This window comes from Culex quinquefasciatus, chromosome 3, assembly GCF_015732765.1.
Source record: "Culex quinquefasciatus strain JHB chromosome 3, VPISU_Cqui_1.0_pri_paternal, whole genome shotgun sequence".
Taxonomy (NCBI): domain Eukaryota; kingdom Metazoa; phylum Arthropoda; class Insecta; order Diptera; family Culicidae; genus Culex; species Culex quinquefasciatus.
Genome location: NC_051863.1, coordinates 82,408,861 through 82,436,548, shown reverse-complemented (window position 1 = coordinate 82,436,548; position 27,688 = coordinate 82,408,861). Strand labels below are relative to the sequence as shown.

At 43.8% G+C, this 27,688-nt stretch overlaps 7 protein-coding genes across 7 annotated transcripts in view; 4 read left to right on the top strand and 3 right to left on the bottom strand.

The window, feature by feature from the left end:
• Positions 1 to 102: 102 nt before the first annotated feature.
• LOC6038943 (histone acetyltransferase KAT2A) lies at positions 103 to 3,747 on the bottom strand. The gene is given in 8 exon segments (XM_038264872.1): positions 103 to 567; positions 650 to 742; positions 805 to 1,076; positions 1,144 to 1,322; positions 1,382 to 1,619; positions 1,621 to 1,663; positions 1,734 to 2,650; positions 3,292 to 3,747. Coding segments are annotated over 8 exon segments (2,265 nt in total). The 3' UTR covers positions 103 to 500.
• LOC6038938 (DNA-directed RNA polymerase III subunit RPC7-like) lies at positions 3,747 to 4,906 on the top strand. The gene is made up of 3 exons (XM_001848581.2): positions 3,747 to 4,213; positions 4,272 to 4,400; positions 4,461 to 4,906. Exons 1-3 carry the CDS (start codon positions 4,061 to 4,063, stop codon positions 4,824 to 4,826), a joined length of 648 nt encoding a protein of 215 aa, XP_001848633.1. The 5' UTR covers positions 3,747 to 4,060; the 3' UTR covers positions 4,827 to 4,906.
• Positions 4,907 to 4,953: 47 nt separating this feature from the next.
• LOC6038940 (lipid droplet-associated hydrolase) lies at positions 4,954 to 6,228 on the bottom strand. Its single transcript, XM_001848582.2, has 2 exons — positions 5,907 to 6,228; positions 4,954 to 5,849 (listed from the first exon to the last, which is right to left on the bottom strand). Exons 1-2 carry the CDS (start codon positions 6,103 to 6,105, stop codon positions 5,122 to 5,124), a joined length of 927 nt encoding a protein of 308 aa, XP_001848634.1. The 5' UTR covers positions 6,106 to 6,228; the 3' UTR covers positions 4,954 to 5,121.
• A 7,068-nt stretch (positions 6,229 to 13,296) lies between these two features.
• LOC6038941 (SRR1-like protein) lies at positions 13,297 to 14,352 on the top strand. Its single transcript, XM_038264882.1, has 2 exons — positions 13,297 to 13,490; positions 13,612 to 14,352. Exons 1-2 carry the CDS (start codon positions 13,312 to 13,314, stop codon positions 14,321 to 14,323), a joined length of 891 nt encoding a protein of 296 aa, XP_038120810.1. The 5' UTR covers positions 13,297 to 13,311; the 3' UTR covers positions 14,324 to 14,352.
• On the top strand, positions 14,265 to 14,651 carry LOC119770287 (protein FMC1 homolog). The gene has a single exon (XM_038264887.1). The coding sequence runs from the start codon at positions 14,293 to 14,295 to the stop codon at positions 14,593 to 14,595; it is 303 nt and encodes a 100-aa protein (XP_038120815.1). The 5' UTR covers positions 14,265 to 14,292; the 3' UTR covers positions 14,596 to 14,651.
• On the bottom strand, positions 14,598 to 17,241 carry LOC6038944 (flap endonuclease GEN). Its single transcript, XM_001848584.2, has 3 exons — positions 16,778 to 17,241; positions 15,774 to 16,719; positions 14,598 to 15,711 (listed from the first exon to the last, which is right to left on the bottom strand). Exons 1-3 carry the CDS (start codon positions 16,933 to 16,935, stop codon positions 14,641 to 14,643), a joined length of 2,175 nt encoding a protein of 724 aa, XP_001848636.2. The 5' UTR covers positions 16,936 to 17,241; the 3' UTR covers positions 14,598 to 14,640.
• Positions 17,242 to 17,387: 146 nt separating this feature from the next.
• The window catches only part of LOC6038945 (E3 ubiquitin-protein ligase KCMF1), a 30,832-nt gene continuing 20,531 nt past the window's right edge, over positions 17,388 to 27,688 (top strand). Inside the window, exon 1 of the mRNA XM_038264874.1 lies at positions 17,388 to 18,075. Within this exon, the coding sequence (XP_038120802.1) occupies positions 18,060 to 18,075 (16 nt within the window). The 5' untranslated portion in view covers positions 17,388 to 18,059. The remainder of the gene's footprint in view (positions 18,076 to 27,688) is intronic.

Below are 27,688 nucleotides of genomic sequence, written 5' to 3'. Positions count from 1 at the left end.
GATCGTCTCACCATTTCAAGCCTTCGGGCACCTAATTTCGAGTTGGAATCCCGCAATGTTTTTTTTTTTTTTTCATCATAATTTTCATAAAAAGATCTCTCGTAGTTATAGCATTTCATACGGTTTATTTTTACTATCTTGATATTGGTATTACAAATTACAATGTTTAAGGTTTTGTAGATTTTATAATTATTTTACTCACATTGATTTGTTAACGAATAATGTAGATTTGTATTTCACAATAATCATGAGTTAAATATCATTTACTAAAATGTAGAACGATTAATTAAAGCAACTATTTACAACGTTCCTACTCCTCCCTCCGCCGGCTTTACCTCGGCCCTGATCAAATCTACGACAGAACTTTGCGTAGAAATGGCCTTGGTTTTCATGCCGTATCCTGCCTTCGGAGTCACCTTCACGCAGTCTTCGTCGTCGTCGTCGTCGTCATCATCCTCGGGGTCAGATTCATTCTCCAACTCTGGCTTCGTGGGCGAACATCATTTGTCCCACAGACCAATTTCCTTCATCTTTGTCTGGAAGTACCGCTCGAGGGTGTTGGCGCAGCTGACAAAGCAAAAAAAGGAACGTTATCGAATTACGAACGAATGAATGGGAGGAAAAGGAGGAAAACAACGGGAAAGCTTACCGGTAGTATTCGGTTTCAGGAGAGTTATACAATCGACAGTTGGTAAAAATACGAGCCATGTCTGCCATGAACAGCCGGCGCGCCACATAATATCTGGAAATGGTGAATCGTGCTTGCGTAAGACAAGTGAACTCGAGCACTGTAGCGACACTTACTTGTTCTTGAGTCGATCCCCCATCGTTTTCAAGTCCATCGGATACTTGATGTGGTCGTAGTAATCGGGCACCTCGGTCGGGTTGACCGGCTTTAGGAAGGGCCACGCGGCCGAGTGCTGCCGTACCGACTGCAGCACGACGTTCAGCGAGTTGGCCAGCTTGTCCGGATCGGCGGACTCTTCGAGAGGGCGGGCCGCGCGTTGGGCTCGGTACTGCGGCCGCCAGCCGACCTCGCGCAGCCCCGGAATGGACTCGATGGGAATGCTACGCAACTGAGGAGGTGGGATGTGGTCGGGTCATTATGATTTGTAGAGAATAAAGGTTAAATTAATTACTCACCCCTTCTTTGAAGCAGGACAACCCCGGATGAACCTTCTGCACCTCTTGCTGTCGCTGCGCGATTAATTCCTTGACAATTTCCTTCTGTTTTCGGATAACGGAACTAAACTGCGTGTAAATCAAACTCGGATGTAGCTCACAGTGCATGAGAGTGGCTCCCTCGTATTCTTTGATATAGCCTGATGAAGCAAAATCTGTTGAAGTATCCTTTCAGAGAGGTTACAAAGTATCCACAAACCTGCGTACACGTGCCGCGACACCTTAATGTCCTTCGAGAAGCCCTGCTTCTTAAAGTACCCGATGGCAAACTCGTCCGCGTACGTCAGGAAATGCTTGATGCCTCGCTGCGTGCTGTAATCCTTCAGATGGTTCATCAGATGGGTTCCGTAGCCCTTGACCTGTTCGCTGCTCGTTACCGCGCAGAACACAATCTCGGTGAAGCCTTGCGAGGCGAACGTCCGGAAGCAGATGCCCCCCGATCGGGCGGCCGTCCTTGATTAGCGCGAGTGTTTTGTGTTTTCTGGTGGGGAAGAAATGGAAGATCTGTTAATTTGAAAAAAAAAGGAGATTATCCGACGATATTAGCTTACGGATCGAATACCAGCTGCGAGATGTACTCCCGTGGCATTCCGGGCAGCTGGTGGGCAAACACGCTGTGAAGACCCAGCAGCCACAGCATCGATTCCTTCGTAACGGGTTTTGTAAGAGAATTTCCAACCACGTGGAATTCGATTTCTCGTCGATTCTCCTCAGCTTTGGCCGCCTCGTCTCTCGGGGCGTTCGGAGGAAAGACAACCTCGGCTCGGCTCGTGTAGTTGGAGTCGTTGATTCGCTTCAGCGCCTTTACAACCACATCATCCGGCAGATCTTCGCAGTCGGAATCGCGCTTGTAGCGTTTGGGATCGTTGGATTTTTTCGCGCTCGAAGAACTGGCTGCCTCGTGTTGGCGTTTGGTTTTCTGGAGCATCAACGAGGCGGTTGGCTTAAAGTTGGGATCCCAGATTTGCGAGTCCTCGTTGACGACTTCGTGCTTGAGCGCTTCCAGGAACTTTGGCAACTGCGACAGCATGTTGCGCTTCTCCGGCGGCATCCGGTCCTTCTCGGTTTTGCATTTGGTCAACAGCTGTTGATAGACGTACTGATAGACGGCCTTCAACAGCGTGCGACCAAACACAATCGACGTTTCAAAGTGGCGCAGCGAGCTGCAAAATGCCGGAACGTGACAAAATACGAGCCAGCGCGTGTAGTTGATCTTGTAGTTTGAAGCATCTTCGTGGTTCAAGTCCTTACGCGCACTTGGGGCCTCGAAATTCCAGTGGTTCAAACAGTGCAGGAACGTTTTGGCCACCTCGGTCATGGTTTCCAGCTCGCCTTGGCTGAGGTGGCTGTACTTGTGCAGTACAAAGTTCGTGACAGCCTTCGAGATCGACGGATGCTCGAAGGGAGGATCTCCCAACGGACCACGGATCACGGCTTGTGATCTCGTTAGGATGCATTGCCTCAGGAGCTGCAGAAGAAGTTAGTTTGTTAATTCGATGCCTCTGTGCTTGTTTGTACTAAACTTGCTGGAATTCATATCTAATTAGACGCAGTGGTGGACGCAAAACTTTGCGCCAGTTTGATTTTTCTGTCAGTCGAACAATCTACAGGAGCAGCAACTTTGTTCAATGGTCGATGATGACAGCCACAATGTTCTGCGTCCACCAATTCTTGAAAATTATGTTATTTGCCCCACATCAGTTTGCTTCTATTATTCCTGATTCTCATATTTTATAAAAACTAGAAGTTTTTATTTAAGGAATAAAAAGCTCTTGCTTTTCTCCCACTTTTTTTCATTAATCATCCTTTGAATTTCATCTTTATTCTCACACTTTTAGTTCTACCGAGTCATTGACTTCTCTTTCTAAATCTAATATTTTCCACAAGGTTAAAGGTTTTTTTTCTGTACGGAGATACTGAACTCTTAGTAGCATCGATATCCTTTGAATTTTCGTTCTTATTTTTTTTTTTTTTTTGTTGTTAGAAAGCAATGCCAAGGAATGCCGGGAGCATTAGATGTGGTGGGGTTGTTTGTTGGAAGTTTCTTGTCGGAATGAGATTTGAGTCACTGAAATCTTGAACTTCCAAGGAAATTTGCAATCCACCTACCCGAAACAGGTACGCGTACACCTTCTTGGTGTCCGTGTCCGTCTCCCTCAGCATACTCATGTACAAATTCTCCACGTCAACGATGGCCCCGAGCAGCTCATTCGTCTGGTCGTCGTTGACCTCGCCCAGATGCGAAATGTGCATCTCCAGCGGATGCTTGCAGTTCGGGTTGCGGCACTCTTCCTGAAAGTCCGGACAGTAGTCCACCTCCACGTCCTTGTGCCGGTTCTCCTCGGGGGTCTTCCACCCAGTGCACCGACAATCCGGTCCCTGGCAGGCCGAATACATCGACAGTTTGGTCAACTTCTGGTTCCGGGGCAGCAGAAAGACTCGATGTTTACGCTGCAGAATCCGCTCGATCGAGTCCTGTCGCGTGGCCTCCCGATCACCCCCAGCGCGGTCATCCAGCTTTTCGGTTTTCACCTCCGACGCCACAAGCTTCGAATGATCGTTCATGATGCCCTTTTGGAACCGTTTATACGCGGAATTTACCCGAAAACCCAAAGGACGCCCGATATTTTTGTTTTCCTTCGCAGAAACTGACAGCTGTTGGTGCAGTGTTGCCAGAAAAAAAAAAACTCAAAGGGGCTTCAACACAATTTTGGCTAGATTCCAACAAAAATCTTAAGCGTGTAATGTTTACTTCCCAAAAGGCTTAAAACGAAACTTGCTGTTTACACGCTTTCATGGCAAATTTCAAGTGAAATCGTGTGCGGTGCTTTCTAATTTTAATTTTTTGATTAAAAAAAGTTAAGTCTCCCCTCCGAAAATGGCTGGTCGCGGTCGCGGAAAATCCACCGGAACCCTCACCCAGGACCAGCTGCAGTCGATGGGCGTGACGCGGAACGAGATGCAGGCCGTTTCGGCGGCCGCCCCGCCACCGCTCTACCCAATCCTGCAGTCCAAGCCGGTTCCGCTGGAGGTTTGTGTTAAATTTGTTAGGAGTGGCGCCATATTTTGTATTTTTATTATTTTTGCAGTCGAATCCCGACAGAGATTACAAAATTCTGTGGAAGGAGGACTTTATCTCGTACCTGCGGGAATCGGCCTATTACACGACCGTCAAGAGTACCAAAGGACCGGTGGAACGTTACTCGGACAAAGTTATTGTAAGATTCGTTAACGTGTTTAAATCTGTGTATACATCACGAAACACTTATCCATTCCAGAACGTGATCGAGAACGATCCCAAGCGGAAACAGGAAGGGGACTTTATCTGGGCCATGATGCCGGCAGAGCTGAAGCCGACGTTCAAGCGGACCAAATCCGGCGCCAAGGGAGGGGCTAAACGACCGAAGGTGGTGGACATTAACGCCAAGTTGAGTGCGCTGGAGCAGAAGGAGTCGTTCGCGGACGATGTCGATGTTAAAAAAGAAAAGCCGAGCGACTCCGACGAGGAAAAGGACGAAGAGCTGGAGGAGGAAGTGGTCGACGAGGAGATGGACGACGAGAATGATTACGGGAATAATTACTTTGATAACGGGGAGGCATACAACGAGGAAGACGATAACCTGGACGATGGGCCAGTTTATTGAGATGGGAGATTCTAATTTTGCTTATTATAATTTAGTATGATTCTTCAAAATATATGTTACAAATAAATTGCTTGAAATGATGTTTGTTTCTCCTTGATGCAATTAAGAGAAAGCCCGAAATACTTTGTTATATTCACCGAAAATTAAATCTATCAATAATAGTTTTTAAACAACACTCTCGACAAGAATATCAAATTTATTTTCACTGGTATTTGTTAAACCTTCCCAATACATATTAGGAAATCAATGTGATGTCAGCATGCAAACTATTAATGTGATGTAACGCGTGCACTTCTTACACCCTGTACTTGAGTATCCATTCGCCGACCATAAATCCCATCTGACTGGCCGATGCCAGCACAAAAGCGTGCTCGTACTTGCGCGTGCAAAGCTCGGCGTCCACGTCCGGCACCGCTTCCATGAGATCTCGGTAAAACTTGACCGGCACCCAGCCATCCGTAGTTCCGTAGTAAAACTTAAGCCGATGCTTGTTCGCTTTGATATTTTCCACGTCCAGCTCGCGCACCTTTTCCATTTCGTCCAACGCCATCGTCCATACCTTGTGGACAACGGCCGGGTTGGTGTACTTGAGGCCAGTTCCCAGGAAATGTTTCGGCGTCCTTGAAACAACAAAATAAGCGTAGATGATCCAAACCTTGACTACGGTCGGCAGCAGGGCAAAACAGTGGTAGAACCACTGAACCAAAAAGTAGAACGGTTTAACGATCCTGGTCAGAATGAACCCGTTCTTGGTGTTGACCATTCGCTCGATTGTCGGAAACAGCATGTAACAATGCTGGACGCGATCGCTTATGTCCGGAATCTTGAGCAGCTCCAAAGCGAGGTAAGCCCCAATCGAATGGCCAATCAGATGTATCTTCACATCGGACGGAACGTACTTCCGGATAAAGTCAACCTTATGCTGCAGCTGACCTGCCAAGCTGTACAGCGATTCATTTCCCTCCAGCGGGGGAAGCCGCTTCTTGTACGGTCCATCCTGTTCCTCGTCGTGACCAGCGTGACCTAAAAAAAAGCAATCAATCAGTTCTTATCTCCCCAAGATTCCAAGATTGACCTCACCGATAACCCACACAGGAAGCTCCTTGTTGAGGCATTCGTGTATTGTAGAGAGAAACTGGGTATAGAACCCCGGCAAACCCGGATTACCGGTGATGCAAATGACGATTTCTTTTTGGTCATTGAGCGATTCCTCGATCCATTTGCCCCACGTTAGAATGTGGGTAGGGACCTTTCCCACGACCGGGTAAGATTCTTGCATTTTAAAATGCTGTTTTGCAAATTTCACAATCCGTAATCTTTTAAGAATTATTCTTATTTTTTATTATGCACCAACGACACCACCTCAGCTCAAAAGCTGACAGCCGAACTGTTGTTGTTGTTGTTTGCTTACACGTTCGTTAAAAGTTCAACAAATCGAAAAGACTAATACTTCAAAAAAACGTACAGCTTTATCCCAAATCGAACAATTATTATCAAGAGTGTACCATATGTCAAAGACCGCGGAACTCCCGCCAAAAGATTCATTTCAGTTTGCAGCGCCAAAAGAACGCGACGAGGCGAAAGCCATGGCTGCAGCTAAAAGAGTTATCTAAGCCCGAGCTCGCGCACACTAGCACCCCATTTGTTTTGCTGGTGGGTACAAAATTTAACCTCAATATTTTCTTTTCGTGTACGTACACGCAATACATGCGCACGTAGATAACTCTAATCTGCTAAATCGGAACCGACCAGCCCCTAACATGACAGTTTTCGTGAGTTGCGCGTATCCTAGGATTCGAGAATGCTCATTTTGCCGTTTTAAACCGAAATAAGGCAAAAACTATTTGCCATTTTCAAATGTTTGGCTAGATAAAATCGAAGGCCGCCATCTTAGGCCCACTGGGACCACAAAAAGGGGTACGCTCAGTTTGTATGGAAGCTGTCAACATGCTCCCGGGAACCGACGCCCAACAACAACGATGGACCGCTTATCCTGCGGCGGAACCTGTGGCCGGCCAATCATATCGGCAGTCGTTGTCACCTGTACCGGGCCGTGCCGTAAGCGGTTCCATCCGGAGTGCGCCGGGGTTCGGAACCTGTCGGTGGACCAGCTTTCCTACTTGCTGTGGTTCAGCGATCCGTGCCAGCGAGAACTTCCGATGTCGAGGATCGCGCTGCAGCGGGTGATCCACCAACTTTGTCGGAATCCGGCAGACGCGAGTTGTTGGAAATGATATTCCGGAACTTGAACTATTGTCAGTTGGCGCAGGTTCGTCGCACGTGCCACCGATGGAAGGCCGTTGTCGATGGGAGTACCGTCCTGAGCCGGAAGTTCTGCATCAAGTTTCCACGGAACATCATGCTGGATCGGGACTATGAACCGAGCAGTTTGCCACCGGCATTTGAAGCTGTGAAACTCTGCCGGGCACGCATCGTGGCCGTCGATCCGTGGTGGTCATCGCTTGGCGAAAAGCTCGTGGAGATCAGTCTGGATAATTGCATAATATCCGTGACCAGATTGGCCAGCATGCTGCAACATGCCCCTTATCTCAAAAGCATCGAGCTGGATTGCTTGGATGTTGGTGTGGTGATGAATGAATGGTCCCATTGTGACGGTGGCAAATTTCCGGATGAACCAGATGGACAAGCTCGCAGGCCTGCAAAATGTTTCCAACCCAGCGTACACATGAAGCAAACCAAAATGTCAGTTCACTGCTAGCATCTGACTGTAAGCCTACTGTGTCCGTTCAACCACTGCCGCCTGACTCGTGCCGGTCGGCTGCTGAAGAATGAGAGACGTGAAAAAATAAGCTACACTTATTCAATTCGTGTCGTATGACTGACTCGTAAAATCCTCTCTAAACACTATTTTGACTATTTTTAAACAATTGAATGGTTTTAGACTGTGCAAAACACTTAAATCAACCATAACTTATTGTCGTGACTTTCACCTTTATTTTCCCGAGACTTTGCCAAGATTTCGGATGAATACAAAACACGTCTGTTCACGCTCAAACAAAACACACGACTGATTTATTTTTTCGCTCATTCACGCATACAACATCAAATCCTCTCTCGGCTAATCTCTCTCTCATTTCCTACACGTACTCTCTCGTTTTATTCTCTCTCTCTCTCTTCTCTCTGCCGCACTCATTCACTACATCCTCGTCCTTCCCTACTCTTAATTTTTAATTTGCTATTCTATTTTTTGTATAGGAAAGCTTATAATCAGTGGATTTCTCATAAACACATATTCAGCAACCATCCAATGCTCTGCTTGGTGATCTGTGATATCTTGAAACACTACGCATCGCAAAATCCAGCTTCAGCAGATGCTTCTTCAGTCTCCTTGATCCTAACACGTACAGGCCCAAACGTCAGCATGAATACCTGTAATTAAAGAAATAAAAAGAAAACGACAGCTTCTACAGCCCTCGTGTAATTAATTGATAAAATATACCAGAAATTGGAATCTCACTGTAAAAAACATGATAATTTTACATCTGGAAATTCTGCCAATTGTTTTTTTTTTTTTGCTCGTACAACTGTAAATTCACATCATTAAATGAGTACTTACACTTATTCCACACACGATGAGATAAAATCACCTCGAAAAAAAGGATAGTGTCAATTACAAAATTTTCTAAATAACTTTCCAATCAATTGATAATATTTATATTCTAATACATCTTCCCTGAGATTCAATCATGAAGTCAAATTAAAGTCCTGTTGGTTACGAACCTATCGTTGCCTAAATAGTCACTTCAGAACGAATGAGAATCTAAAATTCTGTTACAACTTCAAACAATTGATCCTATCCATATTTTATTCATAACCGAGATCAGAAAAAAATATGGTCAAAGTTTTTTTTTCTAAATTACCTATAATCTCATTCGTTGGCCCAAATTTAAGGTCTCAAGGTTTAGAGCCTGTCGTCTCTTAAATATTCACTTCTTAAAGACTGAAATCCAAAAACAATCTATGTTCAAAGTTTTCTTTTTTTTTCGCTTTTGAATTTTAAGATCTAAAGGTTATTCGTCTGTCGTCTCTTAAATTTTCACTGAGAGCTTTAAACTCCAGCATTCACGCTCTACCCTCTCAGGGGACTCAAGGGCAAAACTCCAAGCATCATGCTCTTCCCTTTCAAATTGACACAAGCTCAAAGTTCCATCACGCTCTTCCCTCTCCTTGACTCAACCTAAAAACCTCTAACACGCTTTATCCTCTCGAAGGTATACAAGCTCAAAGTTTCAGTTTCCACCCTCTTAAGGGACTCAAACTCAAGCTCAAGCTCAATTTGTGTTATTACTGTTCACAACGATAAAGCATATTTTTCTGGGTACAATGACCCTTTTTACGACCTTCCATCGGATGAGGAAGTAAAATGTCGGTCCCGGCCTTGGTTTTTAGGCCGTTAAGTCATTCCAGGTGTAGGAGACGTCTCCATGCCATAAGTACAAACAACACACCAAACCAAACCTACTCCGGTGGAATCGCTGGCGGCGGTTGGACTCGCAATCCGAAGGTCGTCAGTTCAAACACTGGGGTGGAAGGTTCCTTGGAGTAGAAAGAGGTTTGGGTGCTCTCCCAATTAAGGCTTCGGACTCCTAGGTTCGAGCAGAAACTTGCAATAGAGACCACAAAAGACCCGGGGGTCGTTAATGTGGATGGTTTGATTTTGATTTTTTGACCCTTTTTACGACCGCAAAAGATTTAAAATTGATTTTTAAATCAATTTTGAAATATTACCTTCGCGGTCCTTCTTGACAGATAAGGTCCTACTTGACAGCTCGTTCCAAGGGGACCATAGTTGATCCAGCGAAAAAACAACAATTTATATAGGGCTTTAGAACCGTATTTCGCTCTGCCCTCGCAGGGAACTCAAGCTCCAAAACATCAACAATCACGCCTTACCCTCCCAAGGGACTCCAGTTCAATACTCCAACAATCACGCTCTATCCTCTCAAGGGACTCAAGCTCAAAATTCCAACAATCACGATGTACCCTCTCAGGGGACCTCAAGCTCAAAACTCCATCAATCACGCTCTACCCTCTAAGGAGGCGCTCCAAAACTCCAACAATCACGCTCTACCCTCGCAGGGGACTCAAGCTCAAAATTCCAACAATCACGCTTTCCCATCTCAGGGGAATCAAGCCCAAAATTCCAACAATCACGCTCTACCCTCACATGGAACTCAAGCTCCAAAAATCCATCAATCACGCTCTACCCTCTCAGGGGACTCAAGCTTCAAAACTGCAACAACTACGCTCTAAAAGATCCAACATTCACGCTTTTCCTTATCAGGGGACTCAAGCTTCAAAACTGCAACAACTACGCTCTACCCTCTCAGGGGACTCAAGTTCAAAAATCCATCAAGCACGCTCTACCCTCTCAGGGGACTCAAGCTCAAAAATCCATCAATCACGCTCTACCCTCACGGGGGACTCAAGCTCCAAAACTCCAACAATCATGCTCTACCCTCACAGGGGACTCAAGCTCCAAAACTCCAACAATCACGCTCTACCCTCGCAAGGGACTCAAGCTCCAAAACTGCAACAACTACGCTCTACCCTCGTAGGGGACTCAAACTCAAAAATCCATCAATCATGCTCTACCCTCACAAGGGACTCAAGCTCCAAAACTCCAACAATCACGCTCTACCCTCGCAGGGGACTCAAGCTCAAAATTCCAACAATCACGCTTTTCCTTATCAGGGGACTCAAGCTTCAAAACTGCAACAACTACGCTCTACTCTCTCAGGGGACTCAAGTTCAAAAAATCCATCAAGCACGCTCTACCCTCTCAGGGGACTCAAGCTCAAAAATCCATCAATCACGCTCTACCCTCACAGGGGACTCAAGCTCCAAAACTCCAACAATCACGCTCTACCCTCGCAAGGGACTCAAGCTCCAAAACTGCAACAACTACGCTCTACCCTCGTAGGGGACTCAAACTCAAAAATCCATCAATCATGCTCTACCCTCACAAGGGACTCAAGCTCCAAAACTCCAACAATCACGCTCTACCCACGCAGGGGACTCAAGCTTCAAAACTGCAACAACTACGCTCTACCCTCTCAGGGAACTCAAGCTCAAAAATCCATCAAGCACGCTCTACCCTCTCAGGGAACTCAAGCTCAAATATACTTCTTTCAAGCTCTACCCTCTCATAGGACCCAAGCTCAATGTTCCAACAATCACTACACGCTCTTCCCTCACAGGGGACTCAAGCTCTAAAATTCCAACAATCAAGCTCTACCCTCGTAGGGGACTCAAGCTCAAAAAATCCATCAATCATGCTCTACCCTCACAGGGGACTCAAGCTCTAAAATTCCAACAATTAAGCTCTACCCCGTAGGGATTCAAGCTTAAAATCCATCAAGCACGCTCTACCCTCTCAGGGGACTCAAGCTCAAAATCCATCAATCTCGCTCTACCTTCACGGGGACTCAAGCTCCAAAACTCCAACAATCACGCTCTACCCTCGCAGGGGACTCAAGCTTCAAAACTGCAATAACTACGCTCTACCCTCTCAGGGGACTCAAGCTCAAAAATCCATTAAGCACGCTCTACCCTCTCAGGGACTCAAGCTCCAAAACTCCAACAATCACGCTTCACCCTTTCAAGGCTTTAACAATTAAACAATCACGCTTCATCCTCTCATTTAAATCAATCAGCATTTTCTTTTTCTACTGCACTCGATTCCTTTTTTTTGTTTCATTTGAACATTACTCTATATCAAAAACAACTCGTTCAACTGTTAAGCGCCTTTCAAAACGTATTAAGCAAAAGGTCTTCAAAACTACTCTAAATTTTCCAAAGACAATTTTATATTAAGAGTATACAATCAAATATTATCATAAACCAGTTTGTGCAATTTCTTTCAAAGTTATAAACCTTATACATTTTTTTCTTATTCAAAAACAACTTAAACTTCCAAAGCCAGGACACAGTATATATGTACCATGACATAAAAACATCTCTGAATAGAACGAAATTCTCCTAAAAAAATCACACATCCACCTCTTATTATTGATTAAACAACAAAATTCAACGAATAAATTTTCAACTTAACCTTTCCATTCTGTGGTGGTTCTACAAAAACTATATAATTACGTCTGACATCAGCCCAACATCAGTCCGACAGTATAGCATTCATTATATGGAGATCGTCACACGAGTCGGTCCTACATCGACCAAACATTCTACTGTCTTACCTTAACAGGGAAAAGGAAACTAAAAATGATGGCGTCTTGTTTGTTTTTTTTTCTTCCTTTAACACGATTAGCTGCCGATAAAAACATTTACAAACCTGTTCAGGATCACTAGCAGCCGGTAACGGCAAAAAGAACTTATTTTTTTTACAACCGACAAGGGACGCTGACGCCATCTTGCCTGTCACTACACAGCAGCCAGGACGCCGACGCCATCACAGTAGCCAAGAACCACAGCAACAGAAACACAAAATCACTCGAAATAAAACGCACTCATAAAACTTTTCCTTTTTTTTTGTATAAAATCGCGGCGGGAGCACTGCGCCATTGTCGTGACTTTCACCTTTATTTTCCCGAGACTTTGCCAAGATTTCGGATGAATACAAAACACGTCTGTTCACGCTCAAACAAAACACACGACTGATTTATTTTTTCGCTCATTCACGCATACAACATCAAATCCTCTCTCGGCTAATCTCTCTCTCATTTCCTACACGTACTCTCTCGTTTTATTCTCTCTCTCTCTCTTCTCTCTGCCGCACTCATTCACTACACTTATATTCAAAATTACATTTCCACGCATAAACACAAACTTTTTGTGTAAAAACTTGTTTCTTTATGTGTGTGCGTGCAACGTCGAATGAGCGTTGGTCGACTACTGCCTCGCATTGCAGCTGCTCAGTTAGCTAGGGCACTCACGACTGAGTCGGGTTTGTTTATGTCACGGTTTTGCGGTTCAGTGAATGGATCTGAAAAAATCGTGTATGCGTCGCCGATTTTCGCGTCAGGACCCCTGACATTTTCAGCTCTGCAAGCTCGTGCTGCACCAATGTGCACGGACGATTCGTAATTCGCTGGGTAGTGTTTGCACCAGGCTGGTAACGTTCCATGGGGATTACGATGACGACGAATTACTGGCTGGTACAAAATTTAACCTCAATCTTTTTCGTGTACGTATACGCAATACATGCGCACGTAGATAACTCTATGGGCAGTGGCGGCTGCGCATGCAAGCCAGAGAAGATGAAGAAAAGCCCCAAAAAATTGGAGCCTTTGGAGCTGCATACTGGCCTTACGAGAAGAAAAAAAAATCAAAAATGTATTTACATAGCGCTTTTTCAATTGTTGGCGTCGCGTTTGAAGTTTAGTTTTACACGTTTGTTCAACTCTAGTCAATTTCGAGAAAAAGTACTTCAAATAACACTTTAAAACAAACTTACAACAATTCGAGCCAAGTTGGCCAGTTCCGCGCAAGCGTGCAGCATGTAAACATGTCAAACACCGAACCATCACCCTCATCTGCCGACGGATTTATTTCGGTTTGTCGCGCAAAAGGAAAGCGGCGAGGACAGAAGGCGTCCGAGCGGAAAGTGCACTCGAAATCGGAACCTGTGGGCACCGAAGAAAGAGCATCAGCGGAAGTGGAATTTGATTCTGACAAATTAATCAGGTAGGCGCCTCTGGGCAGCGTGGACGCGGAGAAAAACTTTAAAATTTTAATCCGTCTGTCATTACGTAAATTTGGGGGAATAACATTGTGAAAGGTCTTAAAAGTTTGTTCCTGTTTTTAGGCGAATCGCCGAAGCCGAGTGCGACCTACAAGAATCATCATTTTTCACCGGGGCCATCGAGAAGATACTTCCGGTGCTGAAGCAAGCCCACATCCGGGAAATCGTCTGTCTTGGGCTTGGCAAATTGGCAGAGTGTAACATATCTCGCTATCAATTGGCGTTTGTGCGTTGTTTGCAACGGCGTTTGGCATTAGAAAAAGTGCAATACTTTGATCCCGTTTTCACCAGTCGAGAAAAGGAAATCCTCCGCCAGCTGGACGGAATTGTTCTGGAGGAGAATCTTGAGGGAAAGTACGCAGCAAAGCAAAATACGTTGTTTTATTTGCCACATTGCCCCAAACAAATCAGTAACAATTTGCTGTGGAAAAATTGGAACTTGGATAAGTTGGGACGAATTTATTTGATTTGTAATAGTTTTGAGCAAATTATTACCAACAGTCCTGAGCGATTTCTACAGAACAACGCACATTACATACTGCAAATAGCGAAGAACACCGTTGAGGTCCCAATCGAAAACAATTTCAAGTACACGGACATCTTCAACGACACTTCTTTCCACTATTTCAACACGACTTTGTTGCAAAGCAAAGGTTCATCGTTTTGGGAAGCAACAGAACCGAATTACACGGTGGAAGATCTTGAACTAATAACCAAAACCAAAAGTCTCCACCTTGAGCAAAAATGGCCTCAAAAACGCTGCGAAAATTGCTGACTGAACTCAAGCACATCTCGTCGGAGGCGAACGCGAACGATTCCCTTGCGGCCAAGTACATCACGGCGCAGTTCAGGAAGTTTGAAACAACGGAGCAGCAGCACTGCCGCGCCAAAGAGGAGATGCAGTTCGCGGCAAACACGTACCTCTGCTATCTCGAGAGTGTCCGCAAGCTGAAGGAACTGAACGCGGCGTACAGCGGTCGAGGGGAGCGGAGCATCCGCGAAACGGCCGACATGGTCGGGTTCAAGTTGCCGCATGATCCCAAGTAGGATGTGTGATTGGAAAAGTAATGGTAGAGTTTAATAAACGGTTGTTTAAAAATCAATATCGTATGTCACGGTTTGATTGGCGTCCTCCGAGGGCGGAACCACGATCCGGTCCTTGAGCATCGTCGAGCACTCGAACATGTCCATATCGTTGTGGCAAAGATCCTGCAGTTCCGGCGGCGGAACATCGATGGGCTCGAAGAAGAAACTCTTGCGCTTCCGCGGACGCAAGGAAGCGTTCAGCAGGGATTGGTTCTCCGGCTCGGTCGTAATCCCCAGCACGTCCTGCTTCAGAAGCAATCTTCTCTCGATTGTTGGATCGTCGTCGTCGTCATCGTTGAGTTCGCAGTCGTAATTCAGTGCGATTGGGGAAGCTCTTTCGGCGAGGTTTGCTTTGGGAGGTGACCGTCCGTAGTTTGGATCGCACACGCGATCAACGATGGCCGAAAGATTGAAGCCGTCCGAATCGCACGTGGTTTCCATGGCCAAACGGTCCAGAATGGCGGACATGTTGATGGTCTCATCATGCTTCGGCGAACCTGGTGCAACGGAGAGATTCAAGCCGGCAATCGAAGTGGACAAATCGTACAGAATTTCCAGTTTCTTGCCACTTTCCTGCGGGTCCTCTTCAGCTGCCTCGGTCGCATCGCTACTAATCACGTTCAAAAACTCTTCCAACCTCTTTTGCTTCGGGTCTTTGGTCGTCTTTTTCCTGGCACCTCCTTCCGGGTGGGTCTTTTTTGCTTTCTTTTTCGCCGGTTTCGCCTTAGAAGCTAGAAATGCTTCCACCAGTTCCGAATAGGCGGACTCGACCAGCTGCTGCGGCTCGATCGTGCTCCACAGCGTCTCGAGCGAGTTGCCCGCTTCCGCCATAAACTCCTGGATCTGTTCATCCGGCACGAGACCGGCAAAGATCGACGCGTTGTCCTTCCAGACAATCTCGTAACTGGCCACACCTTTTGGGCTGCGTTTTTTCTTGATGTAGCTCGGTTCCAGTGCGATGGACAGCCTTTTCGACGGACAGTGGCTCAATGTTACGATTTGCCATCTCGTGAAGAGGGGCAACAGCTTTTGGAAGCAGTAGATCTCGTTCCACTGCAGCAGAGCGGCCATACTGCGCTGCAAAATAAAGGCAAAAATGTTTAACAGGATTCTTTTTTAAAAATTCAAGCAAACCTTACAATAAATTTAACAAAGTTCGGCTGCCTCCAGGTCAGATCCAACGTTGGAAGTTCGTACGGACGAACCATAAACTCGTCAATAATGGCCTCCGACGGAAACTCCGGGTCTTGCAGCGCTTTCCGTTTGATGTCCAGCTCCGCCTTAATGTTCGCGCGTTGATTTTTCCACCTCGACTCGTCGCAACCGACTTTTGTTCGGCAATCCGCACAACCAGATCGTCGATGCACAAACGTTTTCCCACCGTGGCCACAATCGGCGCACACGTTTTTGTCCTCTGCCTTTATTTCAAGCTCCGTCAACCGATCGGCCGTTTTTCTCCACGCTCTGATTCGGTCCAAAATCTCCCAGCTCGGATAGCTTCGGATCAGCCGGTGGACCAGCTCCCTACCCACGCCCGGAACCCCAGCCGGACTGTAATCACACCCGGACAAAATGCCCATGACCACAATCTTCTCCTGGCCCAAATCCATGACCCTGCGAATGTTTTCCAAGTCATAAATTTCCACCGAACCGCCGTTTTGCGAAGCGCAGAAATTCCGGTAAACCCGAACGCCGCCGTACGCAAAGCAGTCCGAATCTTGGCTAATTATTCCGTGCACCAGATTCTCTCGATTCAAATGTGCGCAGAGCGCTTCTGCTTCCCCCGGGGCTTGCACGCAAACCAGTCCCATCGAACTGAGCAGCTCCTCGCACTGCTTGAGCACATGATGAAATCGGTTCCTTTTCTGCTCCGGAGCTCGCTTGCCGGGTTCGTCTTGCTTCCGCTTGCCGCCACCAGTCGCCTCCTTGTCACAATCTGCTGCCTTTTTCGGACGAGCACCGCGGAACTGAATCTGGTTCCGTTGAATAATTACTCCGTACTTTAACGGCGGAGCAGCCCCTTCCAGAACAAATACGGGGACAATTCCCGTGGTCAGTAGGTAGCATGTCCGGAAGAACAAATTTCTGTGAAAAAGGCAATTAATTGAATCGTTCGATAAGTATATTGCAATGCAAATTTTACCTCAGATAAAACCGGGGATGTACGAAATAATCAACGACGTTCAAACTTTCGCACACCCATCCGGACAGATCGATCGCAACCACCTTTCTGTTGAGCTCAAACAGGGGCTTCTTTTCGCAGTACGGTGTCAACAGGTTCCACAAATCCTTAATGCCCATCCTGAGAATCTACTGCAACATCCGTTGAATCATGTTTTGCGCGCAACGTTTATTTTGATTATGCACGCTTAACGGGTGGTGCGTCGACGAATTCGAGCAACTTTCGTTCAACGTGTAAAGGGACAGTCGGCCCACGTTTGCCAAACTCCGACGTATTTTTGCAACTGGGGTTCACATCTGACAGCAGTTTGACGTTTGCGCTAGCTGCCATCACTGGCCTTGTCCGACAAGACAACACCACCATCATTGTGCGGTAACATTTGAAAGAGGCGACAAATTGTTCTGTTTAAAATTTCCTAATTTTCATTTATTGCATTATTTTTAACCACCAATGCAACAAAACATAATCCATCACACTTAATTCATAAAATAAACCCAGAAAAACCTCACGAAACTCAATTTTAAACAATAAAAATTAAGCACCCCAACCTCCCGCACGCCCTTTCAAAATGTTAGCGCAGATTGGTTCCGTGTGGAATGTCTTCTCGTCATCGTGCAAGTTGGTAGCTTTTTTCCTTGCATATTCCTGGTCCCGTTTTCGGCGTTACGGACTTATTTCGCGCACGAAAGCAGCTTCGAACGAAGGAACAATTTCCGGTGCACCGTTTGGGGCAACGAAGGGTGCCTGCCGCGGGTTCGCAAGTGTCGATTTTTGTGGTTAAAGTTGCGCGACAAAGGGAGGAAAAATTTTGCAAAACGCGATTATGTGATTGCCACCCGTCGGTGGGTGTGTATGTGTGAGTGTGTGAGCGCGTTTGTCGCGCGCCTACTACGGTCGTGTTTGTGAGAACAGCAGCTCGGATTTTCCTTTACATTTCGGAAAAATTGTGGAAAAGTTACAGTGCAGTGTGGCCACAACACGCGACATCATTTCCCGAGCCCGGTGACCGGAGCAGCAGCAGCTGGTGCGTGTTGACAGCCGCTGGAAGCTAACAGACTATCGAACCGGAAGGGACCGAGGTCCGGGTCAACAGGAAGGACATAGATTTTTTGGCCCAAGTGACATACGAGGAGAAGTAGCAGCACGACGACGACGACGAAGAAGAAGAAGAAGCACAAGCAGCCCATCCAAGTGTGCGTTGCGCCTGTCGGTGTGTGTACGCGCGGCCTCGAAGTGAAAAATAATGAGTCGCCATGAAGGTAAAGAAAGAGGTCTTATTATTTTTGTACTTTTTTCCCCTTTCTCGAACAGCAGCAGCAGCGGCGATGAACTTATTTTGTCTGTTCTTTGCTCGCACTGCAATTCACTTCTTTGCGAAGCCAAAAGACAACCTATCCGGATTGTAGGGACCATCATCGCGGATGACACACCACCATCCGTCCGTGGTAGGTCGTTGTCGTACCTCGGAGAAAAGAGGGGGGGCGGACATGCCAAGACACACGACACAATCGATGAGATGAGTGGGAAATCGTTCTTTGTCGGCTAAAATTAGCACGAAATAGCTTCCCAACACGGCCTTAATCCCTCAGACTCAGACGACAAGGATATTGTATTGCAAACATTGGCAAACAAAACACACTTTTGAGGTGCCATCGACTTGTAACAACGCAAGGGCACTTCCTGCTTCTGCATCTAATGGTGATTCTCATTTGCTCAGCATAATCCTATACTCAACGGTGTAGTCTAAATACAACATTATTATGATATCTTAGGCCTAAGCGCGACTTGTAAACAATATACTTATCTTGTTCGTGATTCATTCAAAATATGAAGAGCAAGTGTTTTTTTCGAGACAACATTTTCAGCTCATACTTGAAAGATTGTTGGTTCAATCATCCTCTCGCATCCTAAATCTGGTGGTATTTTCCCTTTCTGAGTACACAGTACTGAATTTAAGTTTCAGCATGCTCACTTGTCTGGTGTAAACAGGTGCAAAACCAGTAATTCTGTGTCCACGTGGTTTATGGGTAGTCCCTAAGCCCCCGCCAAATAACAATTTGCGATTTTTCGAATTGCTTAAGATAATCAAAATATTAAACAGCTCTGTGAGTAAAATGTCATTCAAAGTGGAACGAAAACCGAGAAAAGTATGACCGAACTTGCAAGCAATTTAAATTGCAGCGATATAAACACGCAAATAACATTCCAAAAGGGTGTAGCTCCGAAACATCACTGTTTACACGAAATTTGATTTCAGATTCGGATTCAGCGGCCAAATAGTAGTTTATGCAACAAGTTGCAAAAAGAGGATTTTTTCAGCACGAGTCGTACATTTATCTAACGAGGTTCACCGAGTTAGATAAATACGACGAGTGATGAAAAATCAAGTTTTGCAACGAGTTCCATACAACGTTTTTTGCAATTCCGAAAAACACCCTTTGGACAGAATTATAGGACAAATGTCCATGCATTGAGTCAATGAATCGTTCAAATCAAAAAATGTTGAAAAGTATAACTTTTCCTAACAAGTGCTGAAAAGTTCAACTTTTCAGCATCCATTTCAGTGCTGAAAAGTAGAACTTTTCAGCATTTGTTTTGAAAAGGGTTACTATTCGATTCTGTTATTTTTGGTACAGAAAAGTAGGCTGTTTCGTAGGTCAAGAATGACAGGAAAAGTAAGTAGTTTCACGACGGTATTGCAAAAATTATTATAAGAAAGCATTCCCTGACCTTTGCGACATCGTGTAATTAGCAGGCCTTGCTTCTGAATTCTGAGAAAGATTTGAAAATTGGCACTTTTTTCTCACTAAAACTCAAATATCTCGGCTCTGGAGTGTCAAAATTGCATTTTCTCAGATGGGAAAAAATGTGAAATATCCTACAAGCTGTCTGTATTGGTTTTACTGGGAAAAATAGGATACCCTAAATTAAATGAGCATTTCTGAAAAAAGTTTTGAAAAAAAAATGCGATTTTTTCGACATAAATCCGCCTGGGAGAGTGCAAAAACTTGAGTTTTGGTCCAATATTGATAGTGCATCTTAATCTATGGACGAAAACCTATCGTTTGAAAATAATACACACCTGATCGAAACAGTTTTTTGTATTGATTCCAAGCGATTTTAGAAAATTTGTTCAAAAAAGTGACTTTTTCAGAAAATTTACTAGGGGGTGCGAGATAGTATTTTATTATTTTTTCTTGGCTATTTATGTGTGTGTGGTGGGATCAAAAATGTTTGCACTGGATTATCTCGGCACTGGCTCAATCGATTTTGTCTGTTTTGGTCTCATTCGATCCGTCATGGGGTCCCATAAGTCGCTATTGAAAATTAAAAAGTTTAGTTAAGAACTTCAAAAGTTATGCTAAAAAAACGTTTTTAACAAAAGTCCGGAAGATTGTAAAAAGGGTGGTTTTTGTAAGGAAACCTGTCATAATATATATTTTTAGAAAGGGACCATCCATAAACCACGTGGACACTTTAGGGGGGGGGGGGGTATGGCGATTGTCCACGATCCATACAAAAAGATTTTTTTTGTATGGACAATTGTCCACGAAGGGGGGGAAAAGATTCCCAAAAAAGTGTCCACGTGGTTTATGGATGGTCCCAAAGGTATTTAGAAGACATTTCTAACGAGTCCTAAACATCGAAGATCTGACAACCCTATCAAAAGTTATTAACACTTAAGTGTTAACTAAACACTTCTTGAAGCCGGATCTCAGATATTTTGATAAAACTGATGTGACCCATCGTTGGATGCGTAATCAAAAGACCTAGTCAACGCGTCCAAAAGATTGATCTGACAACCCTATCGATAGTTATGAGTATATGAAGTTATATTAAGAGATCATTTGTAGGTTGAAAAAAACTATATTAATGTGAGGAAGGCATCAACCACCTTACAGTGGATTAAGTAACGTTTTACACCTAGTATCCTTCTAACCCGAGATTCGAACAGATCTGGAGTTTTTTTTGAAAAGGTCCAATAAACAAAATTTCCAGTTGTTGCCTTTTGGGTATTTTTTAAACCGCCTTGAGTCAGAGGTATTAAAAAACACCCAAAAAGCAAAAACTGAAAATTTGGTTTGTTGGACCTTTCAAAAAAGACTCCAGAAATGACCTTTGCACTAAAAAATGCAATATAAGCGGGGATACCCATGTTTGTTCCATCCCGGAAGATTTAGAAATGTTTTGTTATTTTAAACATGCGTGGCCAAAAACGCAGGCCAAGGGTGCATGATACTGATGATACTCGTCGGTTGACACCCAGGCGAGGAACATCCCGGAAGGAGCCCAACTACATCCGTAGTGCTGTTTGGACAAAAAAGCATGGCTCTGGTTCCTTGCAAGTGTCCTATTTTCTTACCTCCACGTTGGCTTGGTTTAGTCATCATGATGACAAAGTGTAACGTAGCTGGTGGCCTGTGGAAACGACTCGTAAACCTTTGACCAGCGAGGGTCAGACGGTATTGTTTTGATTCGCAGTATGTTGAGTCAACTGCTGTGGATGTACCTGAGCATCGCAGAACGGGGTTTCTCTTCTTTCCATTTCAGCTAACAGCTATCTTCTGTTTATTTTGTTTCTCTGATGTTCTAAAACGGCTTCTGTTCACTATCCTCCATTAGATTTCAATTTTACTTATTTGATTCTCTTATTTCTCAACGATTTTCCACTATATTTTCGAATCAAAACTGTCTGCTTTCCCTTAATTTGGCAGCGATGTCAGTTTTGTTTATCATGTGCTTTTTCTTTATTTATCTATTTGAATAATTTCTCATCTTCCCTGTAAATTGCCCTGAATACAATCTAAACTTGTTTGTCACCTCAATTTATTAACTATTGTTAATTTCTTTATCTACTTCATAAATTACTATCTTTCTTTTACTATTGATTCTTTACATAGTATATTTCCTTCACTGTCCATTGATTTGAAACTTCACCTTTTTCTTAAGCAAGTGAGGTTCGAGCCCTTACTCAATTTATGGAACGATTAAAGGATTAACACAAATATTACTATTGTACTTTTGAAAAACTTTTCTAAAATGCTTAGGACCAATATATTGTAACAAAACACCGCGACAAAAGAAATAGCAACAGATAAACACGACTCAACAATAGGAAAGATTTCAGCAGAAAACAATACACTGTAGGCACACTATAAATGGTTAGGCGCTTATACTTACATCAAACCCTACGTAATGTACCACCCCCGGCCGAGTTAAAATGCGTAACCGGAAAAGAAGGTGTGCATGCCTGGCACGAACACTCAAAGCGTGTTCTAGCGTGTTGCTCGTACTGACTCAGAGCAAGGGTGAGATGTAGGTGTAAGGGCAGTGCGTGTTCGTCGGGAACCTAGTGCATAAGATGGGTCAAGGCCCGTTCTTACACTGAAAATTGCGAATTAAACATGCGTGGCCAAAAACAATCCATTTCAATGAATCATCATTTCGGCTAACGTTACGTTACGTTATGTTAAATTAGTAATGATTTGTAATTTTCTAATTTACTACCCATTTTTCGAGACGAGATTTGTCTGATCGCGCCTTCCGTCGGACGGGGAAGTAAATGTTGGACCCGGTCTAACCAAGCGCAGTCCAGGCGTGGAAGTCATCTTCCTGGGAAAAAGACCTGTCTCGGTAGAGTCGCCGGTCGGCAGTTGGACTCACAATCCAAAGGTCGTCAGTTCGAATCTTGAGGTGGATTTAGGCTTAGATGTAAAGAAAGGTGTTGGTTGTCTCACCGTTTTAAACCTTCGGACACCTAGTTTCTAGTAGGAATCTCGCAATAGAGAATGCCAAGGCAATGCTCTGCCGTTCTACGCATAATTGTCCCTTGTTCAAAAAAGGGCAACTGAGAAAAACGCGATTGAAATTTTAGATCGTTTTCTGTGTTTGTACGCATAATTGTCCCGTCGGTCCCTGGTCGTCCTATACGTCATCCCGGTTAGCATTTTATCACCCTTATTTGTAATCATCTTACAGGTAAACAGGTTAACAAGATGGCATGCATAGTAAAACTCATGATTTCGTGATAAAAAATGCTTGGTGGGACAATTATGCGTAGAAGTTCAACGATGAGGTAAACAGACTTGGTGTTGTTTTCAATGATCTTTTGAACAAAGTACTAGATTATATGTGTTTTTCTGAAAGTATACGTCAAACTAAACTTGAAAATGATAAAAAGTCAGAATCGTCCAAAAATGACATGGGACAATTATGCGTTCATACTAAATAAATGTACCACGATTACTCAGACGACTTGAACCGCCAGCGTGCCTTGCGATCAACGATGATATAGGAAGGATTTTTTACAGAGCAATTCCAGCTCAAATCAGGAATTTTCCTGGTACTTTTGTACCCGACCCTCTCCAATTTCAATGATACTTTTTAGACATGTTATCCTAGGCCTATATAAGCAATTTTCGTGTATATGGAGCCAATAGTACTCGAAAATAACATTTGAGAAGGGCGTAAGGTATTTAATTTTTTTTTGTATTTTGCAATTTAAAAATTACTGTATCTCGAAGCCGTTGCGGCGTACCAAAAGTGGTCAAAGACAAACTTGTAGGAAATTGGACGGGCTTTCTGAAAAAAAAAACACTGAAACAAAAATACACGCCACTTCTATGAGATTTTTCGATTTTTAAGTCTAAAACTTAAATTTAAAGGTGTTGTCACGATTTTTTTTCTTTCAAAATTTTGGAGGAAATAGCCTAAGATGTTACCAAAAAACTGACGAAAAATGCAGGATGGTATGTCCCTCCTAAAAAAATACAAAAATCATTTACTAAAACTGTTTTCTTGAAAAGTGGTCTAAACGTCAAAATTTTTAAAAACCCATAGTGGGAATCGATTCCCCAGACAATTTTACATAAAAGTCTCCATATTGACCATTGTCCTATGTCCAATCCTTGGGAAGATACTGCGGTTTTGAAAATAAAAATGATGAAAAAATGGGTTTTTTATGGTTTTTGCCAATTTCTATATGACAGACTTGATTTTTCAGTCTCGTAAATATTTTTACCGAAAAGCTCGTCCGATTTCCCATTAGTTTGCCTGTGACAGCTTTTTGATTTGACTCGTTTTGATATTTACGTAAGCTAATTTACTATCCAGGTTTCTACCACACTGGAAAAAAATTCCCTTTTCAGTTATTAACAATGTAATTTAGCTTATATCTGTAAGCCCTTACATCCAATCGAAATGCTGTCAAAGGCAAACTTATGGGAAATTGGACGAGCTTTCCGGTAAAAGTATTTACGAGTCCAATTTCCTACAAGTGTGTCTTTGTCCACTTTTTTATACGACGCAACGGCTTCGAGATACAGTAATTTTTAAATTGCAAAATACAAAAAAAAATAAATACCTTACGCCCTTCTCAAATGTTATTTTCGAGTACTATTGGCTCCATACACACGAAAATTGCGTATATAGGCCTAGGATAACATGTCTAAAAAGTTTCATTGAAATCGGAGAGGGTCGGGTACGAAAGTACCAGAAAAATTCCTGATTTGAGCTGGAATTGCTCTACATTAATTTAATCACTGTTAACACTTAAACCTATTTTTAATGCAACAAATCAGACGACGTCGTGCCTCCCAATCAACGATGATGTAGGAAGGACTTCTTTGATTATATCAATCAATTAAAAAATGAAACGAAAATAAAAGTCGCCACACCATAAATTGAACAGGTTTTTTTTCGGTCCATTAAGCATAAGCATAAGCATATCTGCCCACCTGCAGTTTTTTTTTTGTTGCCAATGGGCATTGGGTTAAGTTCACTGCGACCACCTGAGCCCACCCGCAGTTGCTACTCCGTTATTGACCAGGACCTCCAGAAGTTACATCCACGAGCCGTGGAAGATGAGTGGGAGCTATCTTTCCTCGCTTCGCAACTTCTCAAAGGCCCCTATCATGCTGATCAATACCGGCGCCGGCCACGACCATTGGTAGAGTCACGGGGAAGTGGATGGGAATGATCGATACTTGAGTGATAGAGACCGCCCAATCGACTGCTTCTCCGACAAAGTATCACATGAGTTTTGAGGGGGTTAGTAAGATGGGTGTGAAGCCAGGATTCACGAGTGGCAGTGATGTGCATTTTGATTATTGGTTGAAAACTTTAAGTCTTAGGCAGCCGGCTGCGGAAAGATAAAAAATTGATTATTTAAAAAGCTTTTCTAATCGAACGCGTGCCAACCGAGCAGTAGTTCTTATCAGTATATTTTTACTGTATTTACAATTTAGATAACGCGAGCAAATTTCAAAAATAGTCGTTTGATGAGTTTTTACTAAAACTGCCAGTTGGAATACATTATTACGATCAACGAATATAAACGAAAAGAAAAACAGGACACCACGTAACCGACTGTAATGAAATTAAAACAATAACTTAAACGAACGGCGTGCCTTCCAATCAACGATGATAAAAGAAGGGCTTATGAAAAATAAAATATCAAATAAAAGGCTCCGAAAAACACGTTGCGGAGTAACCGTGAGGTCCCGCTTCTCTCAATCGAATCAAAAATGCAAAAACGCGCGCTTCGACATTTCGATATTATTTTATCAAGGGAGCGCTATCCGATTACGTTACGCACGGTTTAGGGGAGAGAAGAGTGGTCAAAATTTTTGTAGTGCAACGCAAACTCAAGTAAGAAGACCTTCGTTATGCGTTACAGGACTTGGTGGTGAGATTTGTTTACGAAAAAAATATCAGGGACAATGATGTAGGGGTAAGCGTGGTTGCCTCTCACCCAGTCGGCTTGGGTTCGATCCCAGACGGTCCCGGTGGCATTTTTCGGGACGGGATTTGTCTGACCACGCCTTCCGTTGAACGGGGAAGTAAATGTTGGCCCCGGTCTAACCTAGAGGGTTAGGTCGTTAGATCAGTCCAGGTGTAGGAGCCGTCTCCCTGGGTCCTGTCTCGGTGGAGTCGCTGGCAGGCAGTTGGTCTAACAATCCAAAGGTCGTCAGTTCGATTCCCGGGGTGGATGGAAGCTTAGGTGTAAAAAGAGGTATGCAATTGCCTCAACAATCAAGCCTTCGGACTCGGACACATAGTTTCGAGTAGGAGTCTCGCAATCGAGAACGCAATGCTGTAGAGCGAATAATTTGATTTGATTTTTTTTATTTGTTACGAAGGGAGATCTTGCAGGCCAAGGATTGATACCTAAGAGCATGCAATGGCACTGACCTTGTTGCGTGCTCTTCGGTTGACGTCCACGTAAGGAACATCCTGGAAGGAGCGTAACTAACTACATCCGTAGTTCTGTTAGATCATCCGAATTATCAGAGGCGACTCGTCCACCTGTTCAACCTGTTCATTGAACAGGTAGCCGATTTCAAGCGGATATTTTTTTTATTTATGTGCCGTGGTGCTTTTTAAACCAGCAACATAAAATTACAATTTTTGTTTGAATATACGTTAACAAATTAAACGCCCTATAGAGTTATCTAAGCCTGCTCTCACAAACACTAGCACGCCATTTGTTTTGCTGGCTGGTACAAAATTTAACCTCAATCTTTTTCGTGTACGTACACATAATACATGCGCACGTAGATAACTCTATGTCCAGCAGAGCTGCATGCACCAAAAAGGCTTTGGCCCGCCACCTTTTACTCTTTACCTCTCTTTACAACCCACCAATACTAAAACGAGCCAGCCTAGCGGGCCACGCGCAAATGCTCGTCGCGTTCAACACCGACCCTTTGAACGTCGGGGAAAAAATTTCCATACAGAAAAAAATCAACACATGTAAAGAGCTTCCTATTCATACGCAGCGGCAGTATCGATGTGTTGGTAAATCTGGTTCAATCTGAGAGCGTGAACTGACAGCATTTTTGGGAGAGAGCGAAATGCCACCCCCAGCCCCCAGCCGACTTAACTTGCTCAGCTCTCCAGAGGGAGCAAAAGGTAAACAAGCCAGCGCGTTGACAGCACGTTGATAAATAAATGAGAGAGCGCGAGAGCACGACAGATATTGCTCTATATTTGGCGCACTTTTAGGCATCAGGCTGTTTTGCGCAGACTGGTGATGGCTTTTTTTAGAACTGGAATGTTCAACTGCGCGCGTTGAACCTCTTCGATCTTACTAGTGGTTACTAGTGGATTCTTGCTCTACTGGAAAGTGATGTAATGTTAAGTTTAGATAGTGTGATTGATAGATTGAATTGAAACAATTGAAAGAAAAAAGTACTGTGCTTTTTTCCAGAATCGGGACACATTAGAAGAATTATGACAGTAGATCAGGGAAGGGATTTAAGCACCTTGTTTTGCAAAATATCAAAGGTGCTGTGCTACTGAGTAGATTCAACCATGATCGTTATTTTATTTTTCGGTCAGTCCTAAATAGTTTAAGATTTGATGCCATTAAATGCTTCAAAAACGACTGTATTTATTCAGACTGTAGTTCCGGTTCACTCTAGTTGTATATATTATTAGACCGATTCTTAGCGAAGCTACACCAAAAAGTTACTTTTTTCAATTTCCAATTCGAATTTTTATATGAAAAATTTCATTTTTACAATGATAAAAATTGCAATGTTCTTTAAATACGTTTTCTTTCCTCAAACGCCAAAAATATTGACCAGATAAGGTCTGCAAGCCCTTGAATATTAGAGGAGTTTTTTCATAAAACTGCTCCTTTGTTGTCCCGTCACGGAAAGAAATGGCTAGCAAAAACTCAAATTTCAACCAATTTGTTCAGTCCAAGGAGCAAAAGATTCGTTTTTCAATTTGTTTCTTGGTGTGCCTATTTAAGTCCAGGTTTACGATGTTGTCCCGTCACGCTACATTTTTATTTCAGGGGAAGCACAGGTACTATATGGTTCATTCTACACGACATTTTTTTGTAGGAAAATCAATTATCTTTCC

What these genes read in the sequence shown, in the direction of transcription:
- LOC6038940 (XM_001848582.2), bottom strand. Translation starts at nt 6,105, where the DNA reads ATGCAAGAATCTTACCCGGTCGTGGGAAAGGTCCCTACCCACATTCTA. An exon ending in GCTTCCTGTGTGGGTTATCG is followed by an intron (nt 5,850 to 5,906) that starts GTGAGGTCAATC and finishes GCTTTTTTTTAG; the next exon opens with GTCACGCTGGTCACGACGAG.
- LOC6038944 (XM_001848584.2), bottom strand. Translation starts at nt 16,935, where the DNA reads ATGGGCATTAAGGATTTGTGGAACCTGTTGACACCGTACTGCGAAAAG. An exon ending in CATCCCCGGTTTTATCTGAG is followed by an intron (nt 16,720 to 16,777) that starts GTAAAATTTGCA and finishes CCTTTTTCACAG; the next exon opens with AAATTTGTTCTTCCGGACAT. An exon ending in CGAACTTTGTTAAATTTATT is followed by an intron (nt 15,712 to 15,773) that starts GTAAGGTTTGCT and finishes TTTATTTTGCAG; the next exon opens with CGCAGTATGGCCGCTCTGCT.
- LOC119770287 (XM_038264887.1), top strand. Translation starts at nt 14,293, where the DNA reads ATGGCCTCAAAAACGCTGCGAAAATTGCTGACTGAACTCAAGCACATC.
- LOC6038938 (XM_001848581.2), top strand. Translation starts at nt 4,061, where the DNA reads ATGGCTGGTCGCGGTCGCGGAAAATCCACCGGAACCCTCACCCAGGAC. An exon ending in CCAAGCCGGTTCCGCTGGAG is followed by an intron (nt 4,214 to 4,271) that starts GTTTGTGTTAAA and finishes TTATTTTTGCAG; the next exon opens with TCGAATCCCGACAGAGATTA. An exon ending in GTTACTCGGACAAAGTTATT is followed by an intron (nt 4,401 to 4,460) that starts GTAAGATTCGTT and finishes TATCCATTCCAG; the next exon opens with AACGTGATCGAGAACGATCC.
- LOC6038941 (XM_038264882.1), top strand. Translation starts at nt 13,312, where the DNA reads ATGTCAAACACCGAACCATCACCCTCATCTGCCGACGGATTTATTTCG. An exon ending in GATTCTGACAAATTAATCAG is followed by an intron (nt 13,491 to 13,611) that starts GTAGGCGCCTCT and finishes TCCTGTTTTTAG; the next exon opens with GCGAATCGCCGAAGCCGAGT.